At 37.7% G+C, this 15,364-nt stretch overlaps 1 protein-coding gene across 3 annotated transcripts in view; it reads left to right on the top strand.

Annotated features, from left to right (window-relative positions):
* The window catches only part of UBE2J1 (ubiquitin conjugating enzyme E2 J1), a 30,357-nt gene that overhangs the window by 11,309 nt on the left and 3,684 nt on the right, over positions 1 to 15,364 (top strand). For all 3 annotated transcript variants that reach the window (XM_072855460.1, XM_072855457.1, XM_072855459.1), the window contains exons 3-7: positions 1,440 to 1,571; positions 2,226 to 2,310; positions 3,770 to 3,875; positions 6,302 to 6,431; positions 10,372 to 10,503. In XM_072855460.1, coding sequence (XP_072711561.1) covers positions 1,440 to 1,571; positions 2,226 to 2,310; positions 3,770 to 3,875; positions 6,302 to 6,431; positions 10,372 to 10,503 — 585 coding nt within the window. The remainder of the gene's footprint in view (positions 1 to 1,439; positions 1,572 to 2,225; positions 2,311 to 3,769; positions 3,876 to 6,301; positions 6,432 to 10,371; positions 10,504 to 15,364) is intronic.

Below are 15,364 nucleotides of genomic sequence, written 5' to 3'. Positions count from 1 at the left end.
TCCGCCTCCTCCTTCCTGAGACTACATAAATGCATTATGTTTAAGTTAAGCTTTTTAGACCCAAACATGACATCTGGCTCAGTTGCCGAGTTGCTCATGTAAACACTTAAGCCTAGGTGATCTATGAGGATTCACTATCTTGCATACAAAAAAACTGTGAAAAATGTAAATGGGTGCAATTCTGGATGCATTGTAAGAGAGAATGCTTAGATTCCAGTTGAATAGTAGCTTCTTGAAGTCTTCTAAACACCCAATTAAGTTTTTGGGCTGAGAGGACAGTGAAGTTCTGGTGGTTAGAAGCTTAAACAGATTTCACTGGAGTAATAAAAAAGGCGATGTTCTGTGGTATTCAGTTCTAGGGTTTGATTTAGGTGTTCACAGAAATGCATAGCATACATGCTTACAGAAAATAGCATGTTCCTAGGTGCTATAACATATACCTTATTATTGACTAGTTTTTGTCTGTACCTTGTGTTTCCCCTTCCTGTGGTGAAATGTAAGGTTTAATTCATGTTATTACTTGTAACTTACGTGAAGGTCCTATTTCTGGGTTAGAACAGAGACTTTCTGGGAAGAGAACAGTGGCAGATGAAAGAAAATGCTGGAAATATTGACAGTTCCCTCCCATCCTTGAAAAAATTGTAACTAGGTGGGCAGTCACAGCCCTGTGATACCAGTGTTCAGCATTAGTTGAGAGGTCTTGTTCACTGACAGCAAGCCTCATTTGGACTCCTCTCCTAACAGTAGGTGTTGTTCTGCTTGTGGGCAAGCAGGAAGTTGTGGGCATCATGAGATCCGATACACAAAGCCAAACCCAGAACCCCAAAGAAATAATGCTTAAAGAGAAGTTTTTTATATGTCCAATGAAAATAATATTCCAAATTTCAAAGTGTACCTGTTGTACAGTAAGGCACAATAGTTGTTTCAAAATTGTTTATGGAGGAGCAAAAGACTGGGAATTCTCTGGGGTGTGAGTCAAGTCCCTGTGTTGACTTGGGCATGGAAGGGGCTTTGGGGTGGCTGTCATTAATGTTCTTTCTTGGGGTGGATCTCCCCTCGGTTCTCCAGACATCATTATTCACTGGGGCAAAGACCCGGTTTTCCCTTAGTAGACTCAGTTTTCCATCTGTCAGGTAATAAAACTCTTCTTATAATTGATACAACTAGAGTGAAGAGCTTGAATAATGAATTTAAGGGTTTCAACAAAGCCATTGTGTAAGAAAATTACCAGAAAGCTACGATAGTTTATCCTTTTAACCAGAACCTTAGTAGTCTGTTGGTCGTCTTACTCTCCATTTGATTTTGCCTTCTTAAAACTTTGCTGTGCACTGTTTCTTTAGCCTGTCCTTGTTCAAGAAAATGGTGTTTAGTTGTCTACTTCTTTGACACACTCTTTTCTTTTTTTTTTTTTTCTTCTCCCTTTGGTGGGGGCATTTTAGGATAATCTTTTTGAATGGCACTTTACTGTTAGAGGTCCTCCAGATTCAGATTTTGATGGAGGGATTTATCACGGGCGAATAGTGCTACCACCTGAATATCCCATGAAACCACCCAGCATTATTTTGCTGACGGTAAGCATGTTTACTAGTTTTTCCTTTTTACATGATCAATTTAACTGTAGGTGTCTGAGAGAGAGATTCTTGACATTTAAGGTAATGTTATTTTTGTAAGAAGGGTGCATAGTATATCTAATGCTGCCAGTTTAAGACCAGAAGTCTTCCAAGGTGACTTCGGTATTCTGTAATTCCATGAAGCTTTGCACCTAATAAATGGAAGTTTTCTCCAGGAGTAATCGCGTTGCTGATGTGATTGTCTAACCTGTTCTCTCCGTGGGACCTCTTGGTCTCTGTTGGAGACATTGGTCACATGTAGGAAGGCAGACCTATGGTTTGGGGCAAAGGCCACATTTGTGCATAGTTTCAGAGACCTATAGCTTTTCAGGCTCTCTGCATGTAGTATGTGGGTTACAGGAGCAACAGGCAAGCCACCATGCCACACTGGGACATGTGAGGTATAAGTTAAAGGTTTCTTCATGCATGAATAGAGACAGATGGCAGACTTCTTTGTTCAGAAAGCTGAATGCCAATTTTGTGAGGTTGGCAGTCATATAATTGTCAAGTATTGTTTGCATATAGATTTTGTTAGATGATGATTTTTAGAACTTGTACCAAAAATCAAGAGTTAACTTCACCATGCTTTATTATATCCTCCTTCTTCCTTTGAAGGCAAATGGCAGGTTTGAAGTGGGGAAGAAAATTTGTTTAAGCATCTCAGGGCATCATCCTGAAACATGGCAGCCTTCATGGAGTAGTAAGTAACAATTACTTGGAAAATGTTACCCCCATCAAGCAACTAGATCTTTAAACTGAAAAAAATTTCACAAAGAATGTTTATAGTTGAAAAGAGACAGACTTTGAGGGAGTAAGAGTATGGGAGAATTTGAGAATGTAAAGTCATGAAAGAGCAATGTAGGAGGATTTGGGAATGGTATTAAATAAATGCGGGGTGAAAGGGTTGAGAAACTGGGGGGTGATGGTAAGCTCTTATTTATTTGGATGCACAAGCATTAAGAATTCTCAGAGTACTTAGAATATTCTTTGGTGGTTGGGGTTGGCTTGTGGTTTTTGGTTTTTTTTTTAATTGTTCTTACAAGAATACTTTAAATTCTATTACTTTACCCTGTTTTTGTATAATCACTAAAACCATCTTGAATATTGATAGAGGGGAGTGTGGTCAGCTTTTAATTCTGATGCTGTACTTCTGAACACTCAAGAGGAAAGACAGCAAGGTCTGAGTTCAGAATAACTGAATGTTTTCTACCTTTTTTAAAAGTTTAATTACCACAGAAATTGAGAGTTGTCACAATTCCTCCAAGGCAATATTTCTGTGTTTATATAATTTTAGTTTTGCTGAGTACAGTAGATCAATTATTTCTTTGGATATCAGTTGCACTTTTAAAATATGTTGATAGGATCTTAGGAGTTTTCTAGCAGACCATTCTTCAACTTTTGTAAAGTCTCTTACGTCTTTTTTAAAGAGTAGAAAATACTGTCTTCTGAGTAGGAGGTGTAAATATCCTAGCTCTATTTTGTAGTACTTATCTTCATGTGATATTTATTTACCAAATCTACTAGCAAAGTGTCTTGAATTCTTAAATTCTATGACTATGTAAAACAAAATTGAAGGATAGGTATTGTCAAAATATATGTTTTAGATGACAGTTCTGTTATGAGCTGTTATTAGTATTTAAGTAAGCTTCTTCCCTAGCATGATGACATGAAACGAACAAATTCTGCGGTACATTGCATAAAAGAAAACCACTGAGCTTGTGTGCACTAAATTGCAGAATTCGTGTCTAATAAAAAACACTCACAAAAAGAAGAATGCCTTATGAATCCTCCTCTTCTTCCCCCCACCCCCAATTATTTGTTAATTCTGCCTTACCTTTTTTTCTTCAGAACCCATTTTTAAAGTCTGGAACTCTAATCTTTATATTGATGCAACATTTTTGTGACAACTTATCTTTTCTTCTCTGTGTTGGCTGATGGAAGAATAAGGCCTTACCTTTCATTTATAATGTGAAGTTTTAAAAATGAAGAAAGCCTTGCTGTGTACCAAAAAAACCAGTGCTGCTTGTATGAAATTCAGAGTACTCCTTTGAACAAATCGAAGTTTTGCAGGCAGAACTACAACTTTTCTGTACTGAGTGTAGAGTGAGATGAAATCAGTTGTTTCTGCAACCTTTTTTGTATCTGTTTTCCCATTTTAGTAAGAACAGCTTTACTAGCCATTATTGGATTTATGCCAACCAAAGGTGAAGGAGCAATAGGATCTCTAGATTATACACCAGAAGAAAGAAGAGCTCTTGCAAAGAAGTAAGCACTAAGTTTGTTACTGTAGGTACATATATATGTACTCTCTTTTAGGGTACGGCAATGAGTAGAAACTAAGTCACTTCAGTCTGTTCTCTTGCATTTATTCCAAATATTAAAACATTCTATGACTTTTATATATTTTTTTTTTTCCTGAACATTGTGCAAACTTGGAACTTAGTCAGACAAAATACTTTTGAGAGGGCTGTGTTCCTTCCAGCATTGTGTGGTCAGATTAGAGGTTCATCTGAAATTCAGGCTTAGAGATGTAATTAACATTGTGATACAGTGCTAATTGCAATGTGGAGTATGATGGAAAATGAGTATGATGGAATTGATAGTAAGTGTAAGTGGGGGAGAAAACAACCAAAACGATGCATCATTTCCCTTAAGTAAATAATAATGAAACAACGACAAAAAATTCTGAAGCAACTGCTTCTGAATGATTTTTAGGAAATTAATTCGATTTGTGACTATGAGGAAATGATTAGATTAGTGGACAAGGGGAAAGCAGTGGATGTTGTTTATCTTGACTTTAGCAAGGTTTTTGGCGCTGTCTTCCTTACCATCCTCATAGAGAAACTCATGAAGTACAGCCTAGGTAAGTGGAGACAGTAAAGGTGGATTAAGAACTGGCTGAGCTGCCTGGCTCAAAGGATTGTGCTAAGCAGCACAAAGTCCAGCTGCAGGCCGGTCACTACTGGTGTACTCCAGGGTCAATACTGGTGCCAGTGCTATTTAGTGTCATTAATAACCTGGATGATGGGGCAGAGTGCACCCTCAGCAAGTTTGCTGATGATACAAAGCTGGGAGGAGTGGCTGATACACCAGAAGGTTGTGCTGCCATCCAGAGGAACCTCAAAGGGCTGGAGGAATCTCATCAAGTTCAACAAAGAGAAAAGCAAGGTCCTGCCCCTGGGGAGGAATAATGCCAGCCAACCAGCTGGAAAGGAGCTTGGAAGGGGAGGACCTGAGGTTCCTGGTGGACACCAAGGTGATAATGAGACAGCAATGTGCCCTTGCAGCAAAGGCGGCTAATGGTATCCTGGGCTGCATTAGGAAGAGCATTGCCAGCAGGTCGAGGGAAGTGATCCTTCCTCTGTACTCAGCACTGGTGAGACATCTGGAGTGCTGGGTCCAGGTCGGGGTACAAGAAAGATACGGACTTACTGGAGCAAATCCAGTGCAGTGCCATGAAGGTGATTGAGGGGCTGGAACATGTTTCATACAACGAGAGGCTAAGAGAGCTGAGAGTCTTCATCCTGGAGAAGAGAAGGCTCAGGGGATCTTATCCATGTGTACAAATATCTGAAAGGAAGGTGTAAAGAAGGCAGAGCCAGGCTCTTCTCAGTGGCATCCAGTCCATGGCAGGACAAGAGACAGTGGGCACAAACTGAAACCCACAAAATTCAGTCTGAATGCAACAAAACACTGTTTTACTGTGAAGATGGTCAAAGCACTAGCACAGGTTGCCCAGAGAGGTGGTGGAGTCTCCATCCTTGGAGGTATTAAAAATGTGACTGGAAACAGACCTGAGCAACGTGCTCTGCTTGACCCTGCTTTGAGCAAGGAGACTGGACTAAATGATCTCCAGAGGTCCCTCCCACCCTCAACTATTCTGTGATTATCCTTAAATGAAATCTTATACCTGTGGGGTTTTTTTGGTCTTTCTTCTTTCCCTGTCTGAGGAGGAGAAGGTACTTGAAAGACCATATCCCTATCTTACAAGCAAAGTTACTGTATTCCAAATTGTAACTAATACCTTATTTTGCAGACAGAAGTGAGCTTATTCTGCCTGTATTCTGAGCCAATCGGAAGCTCCAGCTTTCCTGTTAGGATGGCACCAAGTCAAAGCTAATAAACCCTGCCAAGAGGTAGGGTTTAGTGGGTTGGTCTTGATACTGTGCCTGATACTATCAAGGTTGGTCTTGATCACAGCCTGATACTATCAAGGCTGTGTGGTTCCCCGTTGGCTTGGAGAGCTGCCTGCAGCATGCCCTATGGACAAATTATATGTGCAAGAGAGGAAAGGTAATGCTCTCGTAGAAGCTGAAATTCCTGGATTTGAGTCTGAGTCTAATTTGATATTTGTAGTAACAGTTAGATCTTTATAATTTACAATTTTAATTTGCTGCAGATATAAAGTAAGTTTTTAATTGGTAACAAATTATTAATAAAGTATAGATAATAGCAATATGTCAGTTGTTAATATTTTCCTAAATGACATGAGAGAATATGTATTTGTCGTATAGATAATTCTCAACATATTTTTTAAGATAGTGTGATTTAGGGCAGGGGGAAGTACTTTTAAGCTACTGGTCTTGACACCACTTGTCTTTCTGTGGATTGTTTTGCAAATAGTTTGTTTAAACAAGCACACAAGAACATTATGAGAACATGCTATTCTGGGCTATGTCATTTGTGGCCAGGTCACAAGACTTCTGTTGTGAAATGTGTGGCACATCTATGAAGACAGCCCTCTTACCACTAACATCGAGAAGCGTGTCAAGCCGGGCGGACAAGGAGGCTAAAGAACTTGCCAGACAAATTAGCTTCAAGGTGAAGTTACTGTTTAAATTTTTATCTCTGTTGTATAGAATTAAAAAAAAAATACTGAGGAAAAACTTGTAATTTGCAGAACCATTCATCATTTCATAAACCTTCATCAATCACTATGTGGAAACCTGTTTTTTTAGGACAGTCTGAAAGAGAAAAGTAGGAGTGGATCTCTGGCAATGTGCCTATTAATAAATTGTGCATCTCAAGCACTGATTGATTAGTTTTAATTTCAGTGGTGAGCACTGTGGTAAGAACTGCCTAACTATGTTGCTTTTACTTCCATGTTTTCAGTCACTAATAACTTGATTAAATTCTCCAGAATTAGTCTTATCATAAAAGTGTTAGGAAAGTTTGGGCAAAGCTAACCTAAATTTTTTTTCTTCGTGATATTTCTCCCCCTCCCCCCCTTTTGGCTTATGGAAGGAATCAAACATATTCCTACTGAAAAATGGTTGCAAATTCTTTTGAACTACTCTGCAGCTGAAGATACCGAAAGTTGAACTCTGGTATGGAAGTTTTTGTTACCCAAAAAATGCATTCTCTAGCTTGTGTTTCAGTGAAAGTAAGGTTTGTTTAGCCAAGTACGTGCCTTAGAAAATTGCATGTCTTGCATGCACAGTGGTTTTTTTTCACTGGGTTTTCCACTAAACACTTAAATCAGCCACTAAGGAAGAATCCTGTGCATGAGGGCAGAAAACGCCAGTGAAATATATTATGACAATGTGGCATTGGTGCAGAATACATCCTCACTAAGGTCAGGGATGCTAATATATCCCCTTTTATCACCAGTGTTCTCCTAACACTATCCTAAAGACTACTTTTTTTGTGTGTGTGCCATGAGGGTAAAGATTACCTCCTACTGAGCATTACCTGCGTATTCCTGTGCAATCTCACATTTAGACATGTTGATATGATTGGGTCTGTGTGTAATAATGCTTACGATAAAAACATCTCAAAATATTTTACAAAGATGAGGAGATACAGGGACAGAGTTTTAAAGTTGAGCTACTCGGAGAAGCAATGAACTGCCTGCTCCTGGCTTTTTTACAATATATAGGGGTTAAAAAGTGTAGGATTAATTTTTACTTAAGAACTGCTAATCTTCATCACAGAAATTCTAGAAATATCAGAGTACAATTTTTTTTAATTTTTTTTTTTTAGAAAGAACTCTTAACTTACATTTCATACCTTTTTCAGTTTTAAAATGAAAGACGTAGGGACATCAATCTCTAAAGAATATTGGTGCGTTCCATGTATCCACATACTTAACTCCACCTCCTAAGAACAAGAGCTCAGCAAGGGAAAAATGAACAAAAGCCTCAGGTTTCTACAGCCTTTTACAATCCATTGTGGGTTTTTTACAAGGTAAATCAGTTCTGTCCTCTGGTTGTGCCTTCCCTCTGTTTCTCAAATCAAATTTTAGAGATGGGGTTTTTTTAAGCTTCCTGCTTCTCTGCTTTGCTTGACTTTCTTATTGTTTGTTTGATTGATGTTAGGCTGAGGCATTTGATTGATGTGGTTTTAGTAAACTAATAGTATGAATTACTAGCAGGGAATACAAAAGTTTTTAATAATTTGCATATATTCCATGTCAATTTATGGGGTAAGATTTAACATCAGATTGCTGACTGAGCATATAATTTGAGAGCACCTCTGTACTAGCAAACATATTAGCAATCTGTGCGTTATCTTGATCCTTAAAGAAGAGATTTCCTAACTTTTTCTAGATGATCCTGGGATTATGAGAAATTATTTCATACCAGCCTTAAGCAAAACGGTAACTTTAAAAAAAAACTCCATGTGTGGTATTGAGAAAGGAATATGAAATCCAGGAGAAAAAATAACAAACCACGTTTCCTCATTACAGTTTTCCTGCTTCTGTGACCTCCACCTTTGTTCCTGTCTGTTTTAATAGAAAATTACTTTTTTTTTTTTTCAATCAGCTTTACATTGACTTGCAAATTGTTTTGTGCATTTTAGGTGCTATATACCATAAATTCCATTCCACTTAAAAGAAAAAAAGAAAAGAGAGATGACTAATAGCATACACGTTACTGTAAAACAATATGGTTTATCTACATGTTGCAATCACAAGGCATATTTTGCAGTAAAATTAATTCTCCACTCATCCTCATTACTATGTTTAAATATGTTGATCTTCTTTCCTTGATGTCTGTGTTCTCTCCAGCTTTTCTGGAAGCAGAGGTAAGGGCTGGAGAAAAAAAGAGACTAGGTGACAAAAAAGATATTTCAGTTTTGGAAACTTTCAGGTACTTTATTTTTTTGAATGTTAGTCTGACTTCAGTCTAGCATACCAGACTTAGTACTTTCATAAACTAAAATAAATCAGATTTTGTAGTATATGTGCTTTATAGAGATTAACAGTAAAGATGAAATGAGCTCTTCTTGGAAAAAGCAGAAGTGATGAAAAGCAATGGTCACAGGTTCCAGGGAAGGAACTTACGACTGGATAGGGGAAAGGAAAATTCACCCTGTGGGTTTTCAAATGCTGGAGCAGGCTACCCAGAGAGGCTGTGGAATCTCCAGCTTTGGAGATGCTCAAAACTTGACTGAACATGACTCTACTTTGAGGAGGCAGTTGGACCAGGTGACAACTGGAGGTCCCTTCCAGCTGAAATTATTCATAATCCTATGTTGCTTTGTTGCTGGTCCATATTTGAGTCATAACTTGTCCTATCTAATACTAGAGTTCATAATAGTCAAGTGTGAAAGCGAACCAGTGTTGTCAGATTGTAAGTGTTTTTAAATCTTAAATTCATCTTCAGGTTGTTTCAGTGACATATTTTCAGATTCTCCTGAGATAATATACAACAAGAAAGAGGGAAGTTAATTTCCTCACACAAAATAGTATCATGAAAGAATACTGTTATCTTGTGATCTTATCAGCTTGTTATCACCATTGGTTGGTTTCTAATACACTGTTTGTATTTTACTACTACTACCACTACTTATATCTGCATTTGAAGACAGGTATTAGGTCTGGAATTGTCATCTTTATAATAAATAGAGGTCTACATATGTGACTTGGGAGGTGACGTGCTTGCTGATAAGAATTGATCTAGTCATGACTTTTTTTTTTTTTTTATATGTAGAAATTTTAAAGTGTTTCAGTTCAGGACTATGTTGCTATGTCCTTTTCCATTCCCAAGGGATTATTGCAGGCATATATACTGTTTTAACAAGAGGTTTGTTCGTGGTGATCTACATGTCACTACTGATCTCTTGTCTCAAATTTCCAAAAGCATGAAACATAAATTCTGGGATTTGATGCTCATTAGACATTTTATAAATGCATACAGAAGCAGTATTATAAGACTTGCATTTTTTCTTTTGCTCTGCTTGTGCTGAAATTTAAATACTGGAAACTGAAGTATGCATGCCTGACACGGTGTGGTGCCATGCATATATGCCCACTCTGGCTGTGAGGCAACTTTGGTACTAGAACCAGTATGGCCACATTAAATTAGTACTTACTGGAGGCTAGTTAGCCCTGCGGAGTAACAGGCTATATTAGTTCACTTGTAACAACAATAGTTAACATTCACTTAAGGACATGAGAAACAGAAGTTTTTAAAAATGGTGTTATTTCTCACATAATGTTGTCCTGGATCTTCTAAAGAATTTTCTGTTTTGCTGTATACCTCTGTGCGTTTTTTGAATGTTACACCTGTTGTTATGTGCAAACAAACTTAATATTGTTTTTTAAACTGAAGTTTGCACATCTATAATTTTATTGCTAAAGAATGAGAATTTCTTAAACCTGTTGGTGTGTAACTGAAATGCAGCGGGTGTACTTGATTATTACATTTCAGTAAGTCTCATATTCTCCATACATTAAGATACACATTCCAAAACAAGCCAAATCTTTTTGGAGCAATTTTGATCTTGTCTCTGAAGCGTATATGTGTACTCCTTGTAGGCAGAAGCCAATTCATCCAGGAAGTCTGATGCTGGACCCTCAGACACGTCAGGATTGAACCACTCTGCCGCTTCATGTGAGCCCCAGCAGGATGGTGCAGCTAGAGCATTCCAGGATCCAACAAGTGCAACGGTATGGTCCGTCTTTGAGCTGTATCAGTGCAAGTACAGCCATAGTCCAAACGTGAAATCGGTACTATGAAGCTGATTGGAGGCTTCATGAAGAGTACATAGTTCATACATTTCTTCTATAGCTTCTGCATACTTCTATATAAAATCTGTGTAAACTTTAGCAAATAGTATGCTGAATCACTTTTAGAAATAGTGATCTCTTTGCTTTCACTTCCTTCTCTTAAAAACAATAAATAATGTTCTTTTAGCAATTCTTGTTCCCAGTAGTTCCTTTAATGTAAGGGTTAACAGTTCATTAAAATATTATGTCTGAAGTACTACAATTTACCATCTGCATAATATATCACAGGATTTTGCAATAGAATCCTTAGCCAGAGGCAAAAAATATTTCAGTGATGATTTGTAGCTTTTAAATATTAATTAAAGATATCTTCCTGTTTCTTATAACCTCTTTAAGTAAATCTGACTCAAATATTCTTACCATTTGAAGTATGACACTTATGTTTTAATACTGCTAGGTGTAGGGCTTACATAATGGTTTCAGAAGTGACCGAGGCCTGGTGGTGGGCCAAGGCAGCTGCTGTTATGACTCTGGCAAATGCAATCTAAATTCACTGATAAATTGCAGGCAAATCCCAGCTAAGCTGTCTTTTTTAGAGCGGATGGCGCCGCAGATCGTTTAAAAAACCTAAAACACGTCAAATGACGTCAGACCATCTGTTGCATGTTTGCAACATATTTTCAAGCTATGTAGAAATATAAACATGCTAATAGCATACTTTTTTTCCCACAATAAGGATTTTTCCAGATTGTTCAGGATTTAATAAACCATTTTATTTTATTATTCTTATTACAAATCCTGGCTCATATAGTGGAACTAGTCAAAATACCAAGGCACTGCTAGCATTTTCTTGAAGAAAAAGAGACTGATTTTTTTGATTAATCCCTTTTCTAAGAAATTTGTTTTGATCAGTTATGCTGATTTAATAAGTAATGGTTTACTTACTTTTCAGCAGAACAGTCACATGTGAAATGAGACCTTTAAACATATAAATGTATGTAAAAATACTTATATGTGATAAACTGTAAATGATGAAAAGTGGATTCATGTTTTAAGGGATCAGACTGTCACACTCATGATTCTTAGTTTGAGTTTGAAGCAATATCTGTGTTTCTGAGCTGCCACATTTTGAGTGTTAGGAATTTTCTGGAGCCATTGGGGAGTGAAAACTTACAGTCACACAGTGGAAGGAAGAAACGTGTAGCAGGAAAGACTATGTTAAAGAGTTTGAGCTTGCTATTTTTGTGTTCTTATTTATGCAAAAGTTAATAGAAATCTTCTCAAAGTAGGGGGCCAGAGGCCTTGATCTGCTAATAGGCATGAAAGAGTATCCATACAAACCTCAGACCCTTTCTACTCAGCTGGGCTTCTTGCATGTGTAAAATCAGTTTGTTGGGTTAGTTCTTGTTGTGTAAAGACCTAATTCTACCTTACTAAGTTGTAAGTGGTAGACGTGGGCAACATCAAAACTATTTTTTTTTTTCTGTTCTTGGATAAAATGTTTACCACTTACTCTACAAATGTGTGTTTAATTAAAAGCTATTGTAGAAAATTTGCTGTTGTGAACTTGAAATTTATGGCCTTTGACAATAAAAAGAGCAGAGGTAGACCCGACGCTAAATCCTTGTATGAGCTTGCGTAATTCCTTCTGGTGTAGTAGATTTAATGCGCCTAACTCTGAAGTCATGGGACCTTCTGTCCTGCTACACAATACAGAGGAAAAAAATAGCAGTATTTATGCAGGAAGAACGGAGTGTTACTTTTCTTCTCCTTTTGGAACAGTTGTAACCAGTCTTCATTAAAAACATGATAGTAAATAGGTGCTAAGGAAAGGGTCTACCTGTAGGTGAAGAGGAGGGAATCTGTAGGCTGTGTTTTACTATGGGGAAACCAATCTACAGACTGCTTCATGGGTGAATTTGTTCTTTCCAGCAACAATTGTCTATTCCATGATTTTTACCTTTAAGCTGCTTGAAAGGACAGAGATTTTTGCAATTAATTAATGGCAGGAGAATTGTGAGTACAGTGGTGCCCTTCCTGGGATAGGTTTAACTGAGTTATTGTGTGAAGAGCACACTGAAATGGGTCTCTGGCATGGCATCGCTTTGGGTCCATTCCCCCTGTTCCATATGGGGCCTTATTCCTGAAGAGAGAATTTCTCATTCCATCAGAAGAAAAGATATTTTGAATTAACTTTCCCTTCTGTCAGCTTTCACTTAGAAAAAGGAGTATAGCGTCACCGACTAAAGAAGGACCAAGACTTACGGTATTTCGGTAAAGCATATTTTTTAGATTTCAAAACTCAATTTGAAATAGTAGTTTGTGTTTTAGTAATGGCAATTGTTATATTAACAGCAATACTATCATAGTGTGAAGTGTTGTGTTATTCAGTACTTTAGTCTTACAGATTTTTGCCTGTGAAGAGACTTGTTGTGTGATGTAATTGTTGCATGGGTGTATTTGTCTATATCGTTGGAGAGGTGCACTCAGTGTTCTTGACTTTTGGGCTCTCCCTGCCTGACCTCATCTTCTAGGTCACTTCCTTCCCTCCCCACCTTCTCTTGTCATTTTTCCAGACCAATGGCCAGTATCTTGATACCACACTTAAAATTACTACAGTGTCTGCTTTGGTCTGCTCTCTAGCTGAGGACTAAATACCTTCCCAGTGCAATGTTGACTATATATTTCCAGAGTTCCTGCTGTTTAAAAGCAGACAGAGGGATAGAGGTTGTCTCTCCAGCACAGCACATGGTGATTGATGAAGATGACTTCTCACCATGCTTTTCACCTAGTACTATGTACTTTTCATCAAGACCTGCTTATTGGTCGTTCCCATTCGTGGCCCTGTTAGCAATGACTGAAGTGTGCAACACAAGTGCAAATGTTGCACACTGGCTGTTAAAATTTTGTGCACCTACCTTATTAGAGAATATTTATCCAGTATTTAAATTACTTATCTTTTGAGTGAAGAAAGGGGAGGGGGATGATTCTCACACCAGTGATAGTTGCTTCCCAGGAGAACTTGTGATAACACTGTCGGGGTTTGCAGGTGCAAGGCAATGAGTACAACAGCATGAGAACAATAAAAGGAACAATGCTGCCATAGATGCTCTGGAAAATGCTGCCACAGCAGCTTGGGTAAAAGGATACAGAGCTGCAAAGAACAGGCTTTAAGCATTAGGCTAAAACAGTAGGCTACCTAAAGCATTATGCAGTGTAGTACTTGTGAGGAGTCTGAAGCCAGTGCAGAAAACACCTCTGACTAGTCTACTTCTGACAACATATATATATATATATATATATATATTTTTTTTTTTTTTTTTTTTTTTAAATTTGTAGTAGCTGTTGATGTCTACTCAGGGCAAAGTAACGGTACATTACTCCTCTTTGACTGTTCAAATTGCAAGCAAGGTACTGCTGGAAGTTGGCTTGATAAAAGTAATTGCCCTTAGCATTAAGAAAATGAGATTCTTCCACATCTGAGCAAAAACTCAGGTTGGACTTGAGTCCAGATTAAGTCACCTACTATGCCAGTGGTCATCTAAATGTTGGTACCAAGACTCTCATCACAGTCCGTGGGACTAGTTAGTGGAGGCTGGAGAGCACTGCGGCTTACTGAGAAGCAGAGGCTGGTAGGCTGCATTGCTCTGCCTGTCCCCCTGATTGCACTGACTAGATCCACGTGGACTATTACGGGAGTCTGAACTCCTGCCACGCCTGTAGCAACCTACATTTAGTGTATTTGTGTGGAATGGTGTCCCACCTTGGTGCTTATAGTTGATGAATAAAATTGATACTTTAATAAGAATTATGAAGTGACAATCTAAAAACTGTGGTTAGACTTTTTTTTTTCTGATAACCTGGGAATATATTAAACCTCAGTACACTTGTTATTAAACGATATACTATAGTAGTATCCTGCAGTAATATACTGGCCAGTGAAGCGTTGTTATGAGGAGTAATGAAATAAACAGTGTAACTGAAGTCAACTAATCTTGAACTGATGAGGGAGGTTTCTGTGAGAAAATGGGGCTATGTTCTGATACGTGAGATTTATAGAAGCCCTTATTTTTAATCGTATCTTCTGAACGATATATTGTTAAAAAGTCTTTCCTTTTATCACTATTAAGTGGTGTCTTAAGTTTTGTAATACTACAGCAACAATTTTAAATGTCTTGGTAATCAGGAGTACTTGGCCTGACTTTGATTCATTAAAAAATAGATGTATTTCTTATTAGCTTTTAAGCCATGCTGTGTCAAACTTCAGCTGTTCTTCAGTGGGAAGTTACATGGACAAACAAGTATTTCACTGATCCTTTACCTTCTTATTTCTGTATCTCAGATCATGAGTATAACTGAAAGAGGCTTCAGTAACCCAGAGGATTTATATGGTTCTGAGTTCCTAGAGTTTGCTATATTTTTTAAAACATCCCTTCCAAGATGATTATTTAATACTTCCAGCATTCTGATAAAAATGTTTAAAATAACGGCCTGGAGACATAAGTGATGCAGTGAATGCTACCATTCTTCAATAGACTGAGCACAATGTAAATTTCCTTACTTGCAATTTGTTATATGATAGAACTTTTTGTTAATTCTAATATATGTACATTGTACTAAACTAGCCTTATTTAGCAAACTCAGATGTCCTTGGAGCAAAGTTTTCTACCAGTCCTAACAGTTTCAGAAACTTCAGAAGTAATATGACACATAAAGTGCATATTCAGTGACTGTAAAGGTCAGATGCTAAAGGTGGCTACAATGTCGCTCTTATTAAATATTTTTATTTTTAGTCTCTTTA

This window comes from Ciconia boyciana, chromosome 3 (assembly GCF_034638445.1).
Source record: "Ciconia boyciana chromosome 3, ASM3463844v1, whole genome shotgun sequence".
Classification (NCBI taxonomy): Eukaryota; Metazoa; Chordata; class Aves; order Ciconiiformes; family Ciconiidae; genus Ciconia; species Ciconia boyciana.
This window is presented reverse-complemented; position numbering and strand designations above follow the sequence as displayed.